At 39.2% G+C, this 19,091-nt stretch overlaps 1 protein-coding gene across 5 annotated transcripts in view; it reads right to left on the bottom strand.

Annotated features, from left to right (window-relative positions):
• Nucleotides 1–19,091, bottom strand: part of PCSK5 (proprotein convertase subtilisin/kexin type 5) — a 521,444-nt gene that overhangs the window by 317,670 nt on the left and 184,683 nt on the right. For all 5 annotated transcript variants that reach the window (XM_055578327.1, XM_055578328.1, XM_055578329.1 and 2 more), the window contains exon 7: nucleotides 15,873–16,045. In XM_055578327.1, the coding sequence (XP_055434302.1) occupies nucleotides 15,873–16,045 (173 nt within the window). The remainder of the gene's footprint in view (nucleotides 1–15,872; nucleotides 16,046–19,091) is intronic.

Below are 19,091 nucleotides of genomic sequence, written 5' to 3'. Positions count from 1 at the left end.
TGTGACAGTTGGACCATAAAGAAAGTTGAGCGCCAAAGAATTGATGCTTTTGAACTGTGGCACTGGATAAGATTCTTGAGAGTCCCTGGAGATCAAACCCAGTCCATCCTAAAGGAAACCCGTCCTGAATATTCATTGGAAGGACTGATGTTGAAGCTGAAACTCCAATACTTTGGCCACCTGATGTGAAGAACTAACTCATTTAAAAAGACCCTGATCCTGGGTAAAATTGGAGGCAAGTGGAGAAGGGGATGACAGAGGATAAGATGGTTGGATGGCATCACCGACTCGATGGACATGAGTTTGAGCAAACTCCAGGAGTTGGTGATGGACAGGGAAGCCTGGCATGCTGCGGTCCATGGGGTCGCAAAGAGTCAGACGCAACTGAGTGACTGAACTGACTTGACAAGAACAGCTTTAGTGGAAGGATGCGGCAGAGTCCAGATGCCATGGCTTCCCAGATAACAGGGAAAATGAGGTGGTAGAGGGCAAGTATGGACTACAGGTTCAAGGAATTTTGTTTTAAAGTGAAAAAAAAAGGGAGTAATTGGAAGGGCTTCCCTGGTGGCTTAGACGGTAAAGAATCCACCTGCAGTACAGGAGACATGGGTTTGATCTCTGGGATGGGAAGATCCCCTGAAGAAAGGAATTGCTACCCACTCCTGTATTATTGTCTGTAGAATTCCATGGACAGAGGAGCCTGATGGGCTACAGTACATGAGTCACAGAGTTGGACACAACTGAGTGACTGAACACGCACGTGTGCACAAGGAGACCAGAGATGGCTTTTCCTCTCTTTCCTTTTAGCAGTATGAATGAATGTGGATGGCAATAATAAAGTTGAGAGAGAAGTTCTGAAGATGAAATAAAAAATAATTGAGCCATGTCACTGATGAGGTGAGAAGGAATGGGGTTTAGTGAAGAAATAGAGGAAGCAGACTAAGGTAGAAGAGCAGTTAATTTGCCATGGTAACAGGAGAAAAGCTTGAATATGTGGTCACAGGTGAAGGGAGAAGGTTAGATGCACCAAACAGTATAAAAATGACACAAAAAAATATTAGTTTGTTGAGGCCCACATTCTAACTTCTTTATTGTTGTTCAGTCACTAAGTTGCATCTGACTCTTTGTGACCCCAAGAACTGCAGCATGCCAGGCTTCCTTGTCCTTTACTATCTCCCAGAATTGGCTCAAATTCATGTCTGTGTCAGCGATGTTATCTAACCATCTCATCCTCTGCCGCTCCCTTCTCCTTTTGCCTTCAATCTTTCCCAGCATTGGGGTCTTTTCCAATGATTCAGCTCTTTGCATCAGGTGGCCAAAAGTATTGGAGCTTTAGCATCTGTCCTTCCAGTGAATATTAAGGGTTGATTTCCTTTAGGATTGACTGGTTTAATCTCCTTGGAGTCCATGGAACAAAGCCATGTCTCTGCTTTTTAATACTTTGTCTAGGTTTGTCATAGCTTTCTTTCCAAGGAACAAGTGTCTTTTAATTTCATGGCTGCAGTCACCATCCACAGTGATTTTGGAGTCCAAGAAAATAAAATGTGTCATTGTTTCCAATTTCCCCCTTCTGTTTGCCATGAACTGTTAGGACTGGATGCCACGATCTTAGTTTTTTGAACGTTCAGTTTCAAGCCAGCTTTTTCACTCTCCTCTTTCACCCCCAGCAAGAGGCTCTTTAACTCCTCTTAGCTTTCTGCCATTACAGTGATATCATCTGCATATCTGAGGTTGTTGATATTTCTCTCAGCAATCTTGGGTCCAGCTTGTGACTATATATCCAGCCTGGTATTTTGCATGATATACTCTGCATATAAGTTAAAAAGCAGGGTGACAATACATAGCCTTGACATTCTCCTTTTTCATTCTTGAACCAGTCCACTGTTGCATGTTCAGTTCTAACTGTTGCTTCTTGACCTGCATACAAGTGCCTCAGGAGACAGGTAAGGTGGTCTGGTATTCCCATCTCTTTAAGAATTTTCCACAGTTTGTTGTGATCCACAGAGTCAAAGGCTTTAGTGCAGTCAATGAAAGAGCAGTAGATGTTTTCTGGAATTCCCTGGCTTTCTCTATGATCCAAAGACAGTTGGTAATTCCATCTCTGGTTCCTCTGCCTTTTCTAAACCCAGCTTGTTTATCTGGAAGTTCTCAGTTCACATACTGCTGAAGCCTATCTTGATGGATTTTGAGAATAACTTTGCTACCATGTGAAATGAGTGCAACCGTATGGTAGTTTGTACATTCTTTGGCGCTTGCCCCTCTTTGGGATTGGAATGAGAACTGACCTTTGTCCTGTGGCCATTGCTGAGTTTTCCAAATTTGCTGACATACTGAGTGCAGCACTTTAACAGCAGAATTATTAGTTCATCGAAGCCTGCATTCTGACTTCTTTAGCTATGTTATCTATGTTCTACAAAATTGAGAAGAATATATATCTTATGAGATTATTGTGAAGATTAAAAGCTATCTATTTTAGGGCTTAGGAGAGTGTGTAAAGTATAATAGACTGGCAAATGTTAAATATATTACTATTATTATTATTTTCATGCAGCCCAAATTATATAACTCTAATTCTTACATTTAATTTTATGGCCCCTTAGCATCAAATAAAGTGCTATTAACATCTTTAAGAGAAAGAGTAAGTTGTCACCTGTGACATGGTTTCTCTTAAGCAATTCTGGCACATTAATTCTAAAGGGGCGGTAAATTGAATCAATTCTGATTTTGTTAAAGTCTTTGAAAACAGTGTTCCATTTTACCAGGTCAAATACTTAAACAGAGAGCACTTTGAAATTCAATATTTGCTATATTTTTTGATTAGCAAGCAGAAGTAAAGAATGCAATCAATACCGGGACTCCCTGAGCAAAATTGATTTCCTTTGTGAAAAATCTTTCTTGATCCTTAGTCTTCTCTCTCTTGCCACCAGGCTCTCCAGATGTCTTGGTAATGCTGTCATTCTAGTCCACCTCATTAACAACTCCTTCTTGGACCATTTCAACCTTCCTCTCTTGCCTTCCCATCCCTTACCCCACCTGCAGTCCATTCTCTACACAGCAGTGATGTTTTCAAATTGTGTATTCCACCAGGCTGCTACTCTGCTGAAAACCTCCAGTGGCTTTCTCTATGGGTTTAAAAGGCAAATGCCCTCCATGGTTTAGGAGGGCCTGCTGAGCTGCCTCCTGCTACATCTGTGGCCGCCTCCTACTGCGTGCTATCTGTTCCTGTTGCTCCCACCACCCAAATAAACATTCTGTTACGGAAATACACCCTAATCATTCTCCACTCAGGGTGCTTTTTTTGCTTTTGCTGTCCCTTCTGCAGAGAACATTCCTTTTACATCTATCGATCTGACTGGCTTCTTATCATGTAGGTCTCCATTCATATATTGCCTCCTCCTCAAAGATGACTTACTGTCCTCCCTAACTAAAATTCTTCCCCAGCCCCCCACCCCTAGTCATCAGTTTAACTTCATTCATAACTCTAACCTTAGCTCAACAGTCTTGATAGTGTGGGGAAACTTTTAGGTATTACATAAAAAACTTAGATGTCATCTTCTCTCTTTTATCCACAGTGTGGAAGTTCACTAAGCTAAATAAAAAGAAGAAATTCCAATTTCTGTACTTTGTAGATGATGTAGGTAAAACTGTAATAAGTTACAGTGACTTTAAATTGCCACATGGGCTTTCAACTGGTTCCTTGAAGGAATTATTTTATTACTCATTTATTCCCTCATTCCTTAAATCACTCAGCCAATATATCACTTATTTCTTTTGTTATTGTGCTCTCTAATTTTACATAAACTAATTATCCAATTATTTTCCATATATTTGACAATATTATATAAAGAGCACAAATTAAAATAATCTCAAAGAATATAAATTTTACTATTTCATTTGATGCCTGATAATGGAAGAAAGAATGAGTTCTTTTACTTGGAAAAGACTGTCTAATATATGACTTTCAAAGTAATAATTATATAGTCACAGATATTTAGAGAAACAGCCCTTGGGAAATAATTCAAGCCACAATCATAGATAACTGAAATGAATCTGTATACTGATAGGCTATCTTAATGAAATTAAAGATGAGCTATTATAAGACAAGTAAAATTTAAGATGAGTATAGACACAGGAAGAACAAAATAAATGACATTACAGATCTCAAAAAGTCTATACTGACGTTTGTCATATTATTTTAATCTACCACTATAAGTAACTAAACAGAATCATCTAGAACTCCACAGTGTGGAAATGGTATGGGAGAGAAGAAGGAGGGATTGAGAATATATACAAAGTTTTATGGAAGGACAAGATCTCCTTCCTGAAAAAAAAAAAAAAAGAAAAACATATATATGGTATTTCTTGAGCACCTGTTATGCTCCAGGCATTGTGTCAATTGCTCTATATGCATTATCATCTCACTTAGTATTCATAACATCTTTGTAAGTAAATGCCATTATTGCCTTACTGTAGATGAGGAAATGGAAGCAGAGAGGTAATTTGATGTAAATAAGGTCAGAGAGCAGTAAATGACAAATCCTAAACTCAACTCTAGCCTAAGTCCCAAGCCCCATGTGTATTAAACACATGAAAACCCTTTCATGCTGATCTTATCACATTTTTTAATTTTTTAAAAACTTTATTTATTTTAATTGGAGGCTAATTACTTTACAATATCGTGCTGGTTTTGCCATACATCAACATGGATCCACCACAGATGTATGCGTGTTCCCAATCCTGAACCCCCCTCCCACCACCCTCCCAATACCATCCCTCTGGGTCATCCCAGTGCATCAGCCCCAAGCATCCTGTATCCTGCATTGAACCTGGACTGGAGATTCATTTCTTATATGATATTATACTTGTTTCAATGCCATTCTCCCAAATCATCCCACCCTTTCCCTCTCCCACAGAGTCCAAAAGACTGTTCTATACATCTGTGTCTTTTTTGCTGTCTCATATATAGGGTTTTCGTTACCATCTTTCTAAATTCCATATATATGTGTTAGTATACTGTATTGGTGTTTTTCTTTTTTTTTCTCTTTTTTAAATTTTTATTTATTTATTTATTTTACAGCTTTAGATTATGTTTTTTAATTTAATACATCAAAAGCATTTTCAATGTCACTACATATTTGAAAACCTGATTCTATGGCTTACTATTTTTATTTATTTATTATTATTTATTTTTACTTTACAATATTGTATTGGTTTTGCCATACATCAACATGCATCTGCCACGGGTGTACACGTGTTCCCCATCCTGAACCCCCCTCCCACCTCCCTCCCCATACCATCCCTCTGGGTCATCCCAGTGCACCAGCCCCAAGCTTCCTGTATCCTGCATCGAACCTGGACTGGCGATTCATTTCTTATATGATATTATACATGTTTTAATGTCATTCTCCCAAATCAGCACCCTCCCCCCCCACCGCAGAGTCCAAAAGGCTGATCAATACATCTGTGTCTCTTTTGCCGTCTCGCATACAGGGTTGTTGTTACCATCTTTCTAAATTCCATATATATGCGTTAGTATACTGTATTGGTGTTTTTCTTTCTGGCTTACTTCACTCTGTATAATCGGCTCCAGTTTCATCCACCTCATTAGAACTGATTCAAATGTTTTCTTTTTAATGGCTGAGTAATACTCCACTGTGTATATGTACCACAGCTTTCTTATCTATTCTTCTGCTGATGGACATCTAGGTTGCTTCCATGTCCTGGCTATTATAAACAGTGCTGCGATGAACACTGGGGTACACGTGTCTCTTTCAGTTCTGGTTTCCTCAGTGTGTATGCCCAGCAGTGGGATTGCTGGATCATAAGGTAGTTCTATTTCCAGTTTTTTAAGGAATCTCCACACTGTTCTCCATAGTGGCTGTACTAGTTTGCATTCCCACCAACAGTGTAAGAGGGTTCCCTTTTCTCCACACCCTTTCCAGCATCAAAAAATGGGCCAAAGAACTAAATAGACATTTCTCCAAAGAAGACATACAGATGGCTAACAAACACATGAAAAGATGCTCAACATCACTCATTATCAGAGAAATGCAAATCAAAACCACAATGAGGTACCATTTCACGCCAGTCAGAATGGCTGCGATCCAAAAATGATCTTATCACATTTAAATGAGTCACCACTGCCTTTCCATAATTAGGTATGCAATGCTGAGAGTTAGAATAATTTTTTCTTATAAGAATTATTTCTTTTGTTTCTATCTTAACTCTAAAAGTATAATAAATGGTTTGTTTTAAAATTAAACTCATTGTTTTTCCAGATTAAAACCTTGAAAGATCCTCTATGGAAAGTATAATAAACTATGGGATTTCCATACTCCAAAAATTTTAAAAAATGAAAATAAATGAGTCCTACCCTATGGAATGCCCCAGATGGATACCCATGCTGCACTGTCAGGGGAAAACAGCAACATGTACAGACATATGACCCCCATTTGGCACATGAATGTGGATAGAGTATAGAAAGCTACAGACCATACTCTTAGCAATAGTGTTCTAGTTGGATAGGAAATCTATTTTAATTTGATTGTTACAGTAATGATTATTGTAACAGGCATGGGTTACTTTTATAAGTAATGAGTATAGAATATTTTTTTCAAATTATTCATTTCTGAATATAATCTTCCTATATGTTTGCTAGTTTTCTCAGATCATCTTGTTTATAATCTTAGCTCTTTTCTTCTTCAATCAACATACCACATTTGTGTTTGTTTTTTATATTAGACTTCCAGTTAAGACTTTCAATGAATGAAAGATTCACTAGCAAAAATAAAATTGAAAACTATGGGTCCACACCATGTGATTCAGTGATAGCTAATGAATACAGGACATTCTCTCCATATATGGACATATTCATGAGGCTTTGTGCATTACTGACATAAGTAGATCCATTTTAATGAGATATTTCAGATTGTTCTTTATTTAGATACAAACAGTTGAAAATGAAATATGAACTAAACACGACTTATTTAACTTGAATAACCATTCCATTAATGATACACACAGAGAATAATAATGTGCAGTCCAGAGCTTTAGAATAATATCACCAGGCGGGATGGCATCACCGACTCAATGGACATGAGTTTGAGTGAACTCCAGGAGTTGGTGATGGACAGGGAGGCCTGGCGTGCTGTGATTCATGGAGTCACAAAAAGTTGGACACGACTGAGCGACTGAACTGAACTGATGGGAAACTGTTCAATATCTTGTAATAATCTATAATAGAAGATTAAACTAAAAAATATATTTGTCATTGAATCAGTTTGGTGTACACCTGAATAACACAATATAGTAAATCAAATATATTTCAATAATAGTAATAAAAGAGTGGTGAATGATGAAATTCCAAAAAAAGTAAACAGAGATGAGGAGGCAAAAAGAGGTCAGGGCCAGGTCAACAATGGCCTAACATGAATATGATTAAAATGTGTGCTTTAAACTCACACATATAGAGAACTAGTGGTTACCAGTCAGGAGAGGGAAGAGGAGAGGGGCAATATAGGGGAAAGGAATTAAGAGGTACAAACTATTAAGTATAAAATAAGCTACAAGGATATATTGCACAACATGGGGAAGACAGCCAATGTTTTGCAATAGCCATTAATGAGTATAGTCTTTAAAAACTGTGAATCACTATACTATATACTTGCAACTTACATAATATTATTTATCAACTATACTTCAATAATTTTTTAAAAAAGAAAGTAAAAAAAATGTATGCTTTAAGTTACCCAATGGTCCATTCACAAGTGAGAAAGAGAAAGGAGTCGCTTTTAATGGAATATTACAAGTATCTAGCCCTTAATCTTTATTTAATTTAAATAAGACAGTATTTCTTAAGATCTATAATTTGAAACAGATATTGTATTAAATTTTATGGTTCTAGTTACATTAGAATTAGGGGAGGTGTGGTCAGTGAATTCTTTAGTGAAATCAAGAAAATGATGATGAGTTAAGCTGCCCAGTTAGGGAATGTGGGAAGACGCTTACTCCTTGGAAGGAAAGTTATGACCAACCTAGATAGCATTGTCTTCAAAAGCAGAGACATTACTTTGCCAACAAAGGTCCGTCTAGTCAAGGCTATGGTTTTTCCTGTGGTCACGTATGGATGTGAGAGTTGGACTGTGAAGAAGGCTGAGCGCCGAGGAATTGATGCTTTTGAACTGTGGTGTTGGAGAAGACTCTTGAGAGTCCCTTGGACTGCAAAGAGATCCAACCAGTCCATTCTGAAGGAGATCAGCCCTGGGATTTCTTTGGAAGAAATGACGCTAAAGCTGAAACTCCAGTACTTTGGCCACCTCATACGAAGAGCTGACTCATTGGAAAAGACTCTGATGCTGGGAGGGATTGGGGGCAGGAGGAGAAGGGCACGACAGAGGATGAGATGGTTGGATGGCATAACTGACTCGATAGACATGAGTCTAAGTGAACTCCGGGAGTTGGTGATGGACAGGGAGGCCTGGTGTGCTGCAATTCATGGGGTCGCAAAGAGTCGGACACGACTGAGTAACTGAACTGAACTGAGGAAAGAGGTAAAGCTCTGTCCAGGGATAGAGGGAGAGGACTACACAAAGGAAATGCACAGAAGGGTGTTGTGGGACAATCCATCAACACCACCTGGAGGGTTTCAACATCTCTAATTCTCAATCTCATGGTTTCAAGAATATATCCAAATTAAAAATTAACATATTGTTGAGTACTACTACACAGTCAGCAAAAACAAGACCTGATGCTGATTGTGGCTCAAATGACGAGCTCCTTAGTGCAAAATTCAGGCTTAAATTGAGAAAGTAGGGAAAACAACTAGGCCATTCAGGTACGACCTAAGTCAAATTCAATATGATTATACCATGGAGGTGATGAATTGATTCCAAGTGATTAGATCTGATAGACAGAGTGCCTGAAGAACTATGGACAGAGGTTCATAACATTGTACAGGAGGTGGTGACCAAAATCATCCCCAAGAAAAAAGAAATGCAAGAGGCAAAGTGGTTGTCTGAGGAGGCTTTACAAATAGCTGAGAAAAGAAGAGAAACGAAAGGCAAAAGAGACAGGGAAAGATATACCCAACTGAATGCAGAGTTCCAAAGAAAAGTAGATGAGATAGAAAAGCTCTCTAAGTGAACAATGTAAACAAAGAGAGGAAAACAATAGAATGGGAAAGACTAAAGATCTCTTCAAAAAAATTGGAGATACCAGGGAACATTTAAGACTAAGGTGGGTACAATAAAGAAGAGAAATGGCAAGGACCTAACAGAAGCAGAAGATATTAAGAAGAGATGGCAAGAATACACAGAAGAACTATACAAAAAATGATCCAGATAACCACAATGGTGTGGTCACTCACCGAGAGCCAGTCATCCTAGAGTGTGAAGTCAACTGGGCCGTAGGAAGCATTGCTACTAACAAGGCTAGCAGAGGTGACGGAATTCCAGCTGAGCTATTTCAAATCCTAAAAGATGATGCTTTGAAAGTGCTGCACTCAATATGCCAACAAATATGGAAAACTCAGCAGTGGCCACAGGACTGGAAAAAAGTTTTCATTCTAATCCCAAAGGAAGGCAATGCCAAAGAATGTTCAAACTACCACACAATTGCACTCATTTCACATGCTAGCAATATTATGCTAAAAATCCTTCAAGCTAGGCTTCAGCAGTATGTGAACCAAGAACTACCAGATGTACAAGATGGATTTAGAAAAGGCAGAGGAACCAGAGATCAAGATGCTGACATCTACTGGATCATAGAGAAAGAAAGAGAATTCCAAAAACACATCTACTTCTGCTTCATTGACTACGCTAAAGCCTTTGACTGTGTGATCTCAATAATCTGTGAAAAATTCTTATAGAGATGGGAATACCAACCAAATTACCTGCCTCCTGAGAAACGTGTATGCAGATCAAAACTCAACAAGTTAGAACCATACATGGAACAATGGACTGTTTCAAAATTGGCAAAGGAGTACATCAAGACTGTATATTGTCACAGTGTTTATTTAACTTTTATGCAGAGTACACCATGCAGAATGCCAAGCTGGATGACTCACAAGCTGGAATCAAGATTGCCAGGAGAAATATCATCAACCTCAAATATTCAGATGATGCCACTCTAATGGCAGAAAGTGAAGAGAAATTCGAGTCTCTTGATGAAAGTCAAAGTGGAGAGTCAAAAAACGGCCTTAAAATTCAACATTCAAAAATGAAGATTATAGCATCTTGTCCCATCACTTCATTGCAAACAGATGGGGCAACAGTGGAAACACTGACAGATTTTATTTTCTTGGGCTCCAGAATCACTGCATATGGTGACTGCAGCCACAGTATTACAAGACCCTTGCTCCTTGAAAGAAAAGCTATGACAAATCTAGACAGTGTATGAAAGAGCAGAAACATCATTTTACCAACAACGGTCTGTATAGTCAAAACTATGGTGTATGCAGTATCATGTACGGATAGGAGGGCTGGACCATAAAGAAGGCTGAGTGCTGAAGACTGAGGCTTTTGAACTGCGGTGCTGGAGAAGACTCTTGAGAGTCTCTTGGACAGCAAAGAGATCAAACCAGTCAATCCTAAAGGAAATCAACCCTGAATATTCATTGGAAGGACTGATCCTGAAGCCGAAGCTCCAATACTTTGGCCACCCGATATGAAGAGCTGACTCAAGTCTCTGATGCTGGGAAAGATCGAGGGGAAAAGTAGAAGGGGGCAACAGAGGATGAGATAGTTGGATGGCATCACTGATTCAATGGACATTAACCCAAGCAAATTGCAGGAGATAAAGAAGGACAAGGGAGCCTGGTGTGCTGCAATCCATAGGGTCACCGAGTTGCACACAACTTAAGCAACTGAATAACAACAATGATGATGCTAATATTCATATTAATAAATATTTCCCTTGAACAAATCTAAGCATCCAAATATACCTCTGTTCTTATCAGAGGCAACTCTTTAACCTTTAGCTTATTTGCAGGACAGATATGACACACAGTCCTGTCTACTGACTCAGCGTAGAACTCCATCCATTCCTCTAGTTGGGAGAACTGGAAACCCATTTCAGAGGTGGCTTCATGATCACCAAGCAACACAGTTTGAACTGGGGTCTTTTAAAATACACAAAGAGCTCATGAAGCTCTATGTAAAAACAAACAAACAAACAAACAAAAAACACCAAACAACCCAATCAAAAAATGAGCAGAAGATCTAAAAAAGACACTTCTCCAAAGAAGACATACAGATGGCCAAAAAGCATACCAAAAGATGCTCAACATCACTAACTGTCAGAGAACGAGGTATCACCTCATACCAGTCACAATGCCATCATTAAAAAGTCTACAAACAGGAAAACAAGATGGCAGAGGAGTAGGTGGATACGGAGCACATCTCTCTCCACAGATACATCAGGAATATGCTTTCAGACACAGAAGTGCATGCAGAACACCAGTTAAGAACAGACAGGAGTACTTGACCAGTGGAAAAGAATATATAGACCCATGAAAAACTCAGTAGGACAAAGGAACTAGGGGAAAAAACAGGAGTGTTAGTAGGACTGGACCTGCCCTTGGCGGGTGGGGGAACTGAAGCAGGGGTCTGATCCCTACACTGGGGCCGCAGTCTGAGTCAGAGGAGAAACATTTAAGGCTGAGAGTGAAACAGCTGATCTGTGGCAGCCTAAATGGAATGAGAATCAGACAGGCGTTGCCGCAGCCATACATATCCTGGACAGGGATGTGGGTCCTCTGGAAGGCACAGCGGCTAGGAGCTGGAATTTAGGGATTGTGGTGCAATCCCAGGGCAAGGACCGCTGTTAACTGTGGAGAGACAGATTGAGGAGATGTGAGGGAGGAGACTGTGGTGCAAAATGCCTGTGGAGGAAAGCCAGGCAGCCATGGAAGCAAGGCGATACTGCTGAGTCACATATAGGGGGTGGAGTCATCACCACAGCCTCTCTCCTGACTCACCAGCATCCCCAGCTGAACAATTGAGAGGCTGGCCCATCAAATGCATGATGCACTGAACTAGAGTAGGACCTCACCCAGGGTACACCTTCAAATGCCTGACGCACCGATCTACAGAGTAGGACCCCAGCCACGGGAGCCCCTCTATGTGACTGAGGCTCTGAACAACAGAGAGAGACCCCAGGAAAGGGAGAGCTCTAAGTGCCTGAATGGGCAGAGCTACGGAGAAGACTGGACAAAGAGGCCTTCTGATCCCCTGCTACAAGAGGCTCGAAAAAAGACTCAGATAGGGCCATAATTCCTGGGACGGAGGCAGTCGGTGTCCCTGCACACTTTGCATTGCCAGGGTTCCTGCAAGCCAAGCAGCTGCGCCACCTTCATGCACAACTCTCACTGGGACAGAGCTGCCACAGGCAAAAAAATCTTGCATCTATACGTGCAGGGTAGCTTCAGTTGTGTCCAACATTTTGCATCTCCATAGACTGTGGTCTGCCAGTCTTCTCTGTCAGGGGGGTTTCCAGGCAAGAATACTGGAGCGTATTGGCCAATTCTGGTTGCCATACCCCTCTCAGTTCAGTCACTCAGTCATGTCCAACTCTTTGCAACCCCATGAACCACAGCACGCCAGGGCTCCCTGTCCATCACCAATTCCCAGAGTCCACCCAAACCCATGTCCATCGAGTCGGTGATGCCATCCAACCATCTCATCCTCTGTCGTCCCTTTCTCCTCCTGCCCCCAATCCCTCCCAGCATCAGGGTCTTTTCAAATGAGTCAGTTCTTCTCATCAGATGGCCAAAGTATTGGAGTTTCAGCTTCAACATCAGTCCTTCCAATGAATACCCAGGACTGATTTCCTTTAGGATGGACTGGTTGGATCTCCTTTCAGTCCAAGGGACTCTCAAGAGTCTTCAACACCACAGTTTAAAAGCATCAATTCTTCGGCACTCAGCTTTCTTCACAGTCCAACTCTCACATCCATACATGACCACTGGAAAAACCACAGCCTTGGCTAGACGGACCTTTGTCGGCAAAGTAATGTCTCTGCTTTTTAATATGCATACCCTTCTAGAGTACTATATTTCCTGCTTCCCTAGCCGCCAATTTCCCTGAGTACCTGGTGCTGCCAGAAGCCCTGCGACCCAAGCAGCTGCACCACCTCCACACCTGGCCTTCATAGGGGCAAACCCAAGTCCTCCAAGGCAGCCTCAGGAGCAAACTCCAGTGGACAACCCACATGCAAAGGTAGAAATAAAACCACAACTGAAATCTAGGAGCAGTGTGGCTAAGGAAGAAGACCCCTAACCTTCCTACCAGCTATACAAGCTGCAGATTAAATCCATATGATCAACTGGGCAGGCTCTGTGTCTATGGAATATATAAAAGGACATTGAGAGCTCCCACAAAAGAAAACACCCTAGTTCTGACAGCTGTAGACATTTGGAGGCAAGAACACACAGGAGTAGGATCAGATTAGAGTCTGAGCTGCCCCCAGAGTAGGTCCAGAGATCAGCACAGTGTTGGAGGGCATCCTAGGGAGGTGAGATGGACTGTGACTCCCAGCGAGGGAAAGACTCTGACAGCAGGACTCAAGAAAAACATGTATTATTCCTATGTCTTCACTTGTTCTGTAGATTCTTTTGGATATTTTTTTTTCTTTCCTTTTCTTTTCCCCCTGTGTTGTAGTTGTCAATTTTAATGGCATTATAAAATCGAATTAAGATTTTGAGCTTTTTTTTTTATCAGTCACATTTTTAATTATTGTCATAAACCTCTGCCTCTACATTGGGTTTTTGAAGTTCTGTGGAGTTGTCCTTTTTTCTTTACTCTTTTTTTAATTTTAATATTTTTAAATCTATTATTTTTCCTACACTTATTCCTTCATTTGTTTTTCCTACTGTCCTTTTCCTTTTGCAGCTAATTTTTAATGCATATAAATATTCCTTATCTACCTCTATTTAACTTTGCATATCTATTCTTCCTTTCTTTCCTCTGAACATATTTGTTAGTTTTATTTTCATTGCTTTATTCCCCAATTGGCACCTTGCTTTAGTTGTATTTTCCAGTTTGTGCTTTTGTGCTTTTTTAGTTTTGTTCTTAACTGGTAGATATAATTTTTGGTTTCCTTTGTTCACTGGGTCAATCTATTGTACTTTATTTTTGTTGGACTGTTTTGATTTGGTTATGGGTGTATATGTATATATGTATATTCAGTCACACTTTTTATTTTTGTGATAAACCTCTGCCTCTATGTTGGGCTTTTGCAGTTCTATGGAGTTTTCCCTTTTTTTTTTTTCTTTTCTTTCTTTTTCCTTTTTTTCTTTTCTCTTCTTTATAATTTTAACTTTTAACTTTTTTTACCGTTATATTTTTTCTACATTTATTCCTTGTTTGCCTTTCCTACTGTTCTTTTCTCCTTGCAGTTAATCTTTAAGTATATAAATCTTCTTTATCTATCTCTATTTAACTTTGCGTATCTATTTTCTTTCCTTTTCTAGGAATAAAACCACCATATGACCATATGAAATTCACCATATGAATAAAACTAGGAATAAAACCACCATATGACCCAGCAATCCCACTCCTAGGCATATACCCTGAGGAAACCAAAATTGAAAAAGATACATGCATCCCATTGTTCATTGCAGGACTATTTACAATAGCTAGAACATGGAAGCAACCTAGATGTCCACTGACAGATAAATGGATAAAGAAGTTGTGGTATATACACACAATGGGATATTTCTCAGCCATAAAAAGGAATGCCTTTGAGTCAGTTCTAATGAGGTGGATGAACCTAGGACCTATTACACAGAGTGAAGTCAGAAAGAGAAAGATAAATATCATAAAATCTAGAAAAATGGTACTGAAGAATTTATTTCCAGGGCAGCAATGGAGAAACAGACATAGAGAATAGACTTATGGACATGGGGAGAGGGGAGGAGAGGGTGAGATGTATGGCAAGAGTGGAAACTTACATTACCATATGTAAAATAGATAGCCAACGGGAATTTGCTGTATGGCCCAGGAAACCAAATAGGGGCTCTGTATCAACCTAGAGGGGTGGGATGGGGAGGGAGATGGGAGGGAGTTTCAAAAGGGAGGGGATATATGTATACCTGTGGCTGATTCATGTTGAGGTTTGAGAGAAAACAAAAAAATTCTGTGAAGCAATTATCCTTCAATAAAAATAAATTAATTTTTTAAAAAGTCTACAAACAATAAATTATGGAGAGGGTGTGGAAAAGAGAGAACCCCCCACACTGTGGGTGGGAATATAAATTGACACAACCACTGTGGATAAGATCATGGAGGTTCCCAAAACAACTAAATACTGAACTATCATATGATCCAGCAATCTCACTCCTGGGAAAATCTATCTGGAGGAAAAATATAATCTGAAAGGATATGTGCATCCCAGTATTCATTGCAGAACTGTTTACTAGAGCCAAGACACAGAAACAAGTTAAATGTCCACCAAGAAAGGAAAGGATAAAGAAAATGTGGCATATATATGTAATAGAATATTACTGAACCATCAGAAAAAATGAAATAATGCCATTTGCAACAACAGGGATAGACCTGGAGATTATCATACTAAATGAAACAAGTCAGAGAAAGACAAATATCATATAATCTCACTCATATGTGGAATCTAATTTTTTAAAAAATGAAACAAATGAGCTTATTGACAAAACAGAAACAGACTTATAGATACTGAAAACAACCTATGGTTACCAGGGAACTCTACTCAGTATTCTGGGATAACTTACATGAGAAAAGAATCTAAAAAGGAATGAATACATGTACATGTGTAACTGAATCACTTTGCTGTACACCTGGAACTAACATAGCATTGTAAATAAACAATACTCCAATAAAATTAAAATCAAAAAAACCTACCATTCTAACACCATTCTCGAAGGCTTGCCGGGTGAGTGGCGCTGGTCCATCCACAGTCTTGCCATCATCATCTGGACCCCAGCTTGCACTATAAATGTGCACATGCTGGGGATTGAAGCTAACGGATTTTGCTTCAACCATATCTGTGACATCTCCATCCAGCATTCGAACTCCTTCAAGACAGAAAGGAGAAACAACTCTATCAGAAGCTTTATCCAAACAGACCAAGATATATTTCAATTGCAGCATTTTAAAATGGAAACTATATTGTATGTAAAAGATCAAAACTTCTTTACCAATTGTTCTCTTTTTCTAGGTTTCCATATTCTCTCCCTTCTCTTTATCCCTGTCTTAAATGAGTACTTGACAAAGAGAGCCTCAAGCAATCCATCTTCCCTAAACTTTTCTTCATTAGGTTCCTAGTACTCATAATTGGTATAAAACATTCTAACCTAAGCAGTCTTCGAAAATTTGGAGAGCTGCCAACTTAGAGTGCTCCAATTTCCTCCATATTTAATATTATCTCCTAATCTGAAATACTGATGTGAACTTAATATATTACTTCTTTGCCAAGTTATTTATTAAGTAAAATAATAAATGAGAATGCCCTCTGTGCATGTAACACATCAAATAATTCTCAAAGGGTTTTGGCAATGTTTAGTCATTAATCTTCATGTAAGTATTCCCACCAGACAGATAGGAATTTATTATTAACCTTAATTTGCTAAAATAGACTAAAATCTTAAACATAAATTTTATGTCAAAGCTTTCTTTCTTCTTTTACTTTTATAGACTCACAATAGCAATGAAACATCTAATTGTTAAGTAAACATATCTTTCCTTCAGCTGAAGCTATATACCATCACTGAGACATCATAGTATTTTAAAATTGTATCTTTATAGCCCAAATTTACTCCTTAGGAAAATGTTGTTATCTAGTAGGATTTCAAGTTTTATTGGTTACCAATAAATGAGGATTAAATAATAAAACTCTAAATCAGGCAGCTTTAGAGGCAATGTGGCTTGAGGAACCCTGGTAGAATATAAAAAATATTCTTGAAGGACATATATATTTTTTGTGCTTTTAAAAATGTTTAACTTAAAATTACAAACATAGAAAAACACAAAGAATGACAATGAACCCAGATATAACCAGGGCTCAACAACTGTTAACATTTTGCCACATTTTCTTCATCTAAAAATATAAATATTAAGCTAAACCATTTAAAATTACATGACAGACATGACACTATCTTTTAATATTGTTTCCAAAAAAGGGAAGAAATAAACATCCGCTCAACCTTAAATCTCTCCAAAGCATCCCTAAAGATTTTGGCTACTATATCTCATGACTATCTTTTCCTCTAGACTTGCATATTTTTAAAGGAGAGGTATTATATATAAACAGGTGGGTTTCCCAGGGGCTCTGTGGTAACGAATTCACCTGCCAATACAGGAGATACAGGAGACAGGGGTTCGATCCCTGGGTCAGGAAGATCCCTTGGGAGAGGAAATGGCAACCCATTCCAGTATTGTTGCCTGGAAAATCCCATGGACAGAGGAGTCTGGTGGGTCACAGACCATCCAATCACAAAGAGTTGGACCCAACTGAGCACATGTGCATGAAAAATAGGTGATGTGAAAAACGGTTTTGAACATACCCCTTTAAAAACTACCAGAATGGAAAAGATACTTTGAAAACTCTTCAGCAGTTTATTCTGTGGGAGAAAATTACCCAGCAGGATGCTCTGCACATACTGGGTCCTCAGCAACTATCAGTTTGTTTTGATTTGACATGAATATTCAAAACTCATCTGCATGGCTTTCACCAAGTAAGATGAACTACTTCATATTCTTACGTTCTATTTAAACACATAAAACTGAACTATTTCACCACTACAGGGAGGTCTGAAATAATCTAACCAGTATGTCTAAACATGGGAGTGTCTACACATCTGAATTTGGTTTCTACATCATGAAATTCATGTGAAGTCCATGAAAACATGCTTGATAAAATTGTATCTACAGGGTAATATTTATTTTCTGACCAGAAATTGATAAGAATTTTATTTTTGCAAATTTAAAGATGAATGGTTACTTATTTTTCATTTAAGTGCGAGACTTCATGCCTTGGATCTGGAGGAGTTACATTTATAATTTAGAAGCTTCTTGTTTTCAGGATGACTGAACATTTGTCAGGCATTGCAATACATTCATTTTTTTAGAGGTCTTATCAGCTAGGTGAGCAGCTTATCTGTGAGGTTCAGAAGTTCATGCCTTCATTCCCTCAAGGTCAGAAGTGCTGGGTTAGCTCTGAAGAGTAATGACAGGGACCTGAGAGTATCTCCCTGGAGGAGGAAATGGCAACCCACTCCAGTATTTTTGCCAAGAGAATCCCATGGACAGAGGAGCCAGGCAGGCTACGGTCCATGGGGTTGCAAAAACTTGGACACGACTGAGCGACTAACTAATACTGAGAATGTTTCTGCATGTATGAGTGCGTGTGTGCTGGACTGCAAGGAGGGTTGACTGGACAGCCATTGTAGTTATCTGATTATCTTGAAGAGAGAGCAGGGGCCTCTAGCACCCTCACGATTCTTCAGAGGACGTCTGTCTCCTTTCCATAACTCCTCTAGGAACGTTTCACTTGACACACAGCAGATGCTCTCAGAGTACAGCTAATTACTGGTTAATAAGCTGCCATACTCTAAGAAACCCAGGTGAAATAAAGAGAAGAAAGAGGTTGGATTTACTGACAACTGACATACAAGACAGTCTCAGAAAACCTTTTCTTAGCATCATTATCATATACCTCAATTATTCCATGTTATAAGATGTCTACATTTACTTTAGAAAGGTCTATCATTTTTATTTTTTAGATCTGGTGGCTCAAGTGGTAAAGAATCTGCCTGTAGTGCAGGTTAGATCCCTGGGTTGGGAAGATCCCCTGAAGAAGGGAACAGCAACCAACTCTGGTATATTTGCCTCGAGAATTCCATGAACAGAGAAGCCTGGTGGGCTACAGTCCATAGGGTTGGACATGACTGAGCAACTAACACTTTCATGTTCACCAGTGGAGACAAATATTATGTTGGAAATGAGGATGTCAGCCTAATTCCAGGAACTTCATCTTAAGAAACTCTTCAGGTGATACCCAGGGGAACACTTCCAAAGCCAACAGGATCTACACATCTCTTACAATGTTTTCCTCCAATTTGT

Source organism: Bubalus kerabau, chromosome 4 (genome assembly GCF_029407905.1).
Source record: "Bubalus kerabau isolate K-KA32 ecotype Philippines breed swamp buffalo chromosome 4, PCC_UOA_SB_1v2, whole genome shotgun sequence".
Lineage (NCBI taxonomy): Eukaryota > Metazoa > Chordata > Mammalia > Artiodactyla > Bovidae > Bubalus > Bubalus kerabau.
Note: the sequence above shows the minus strand (reverse complement) of the source record. Positions and strands in the feature narration are given on the sequence as shown.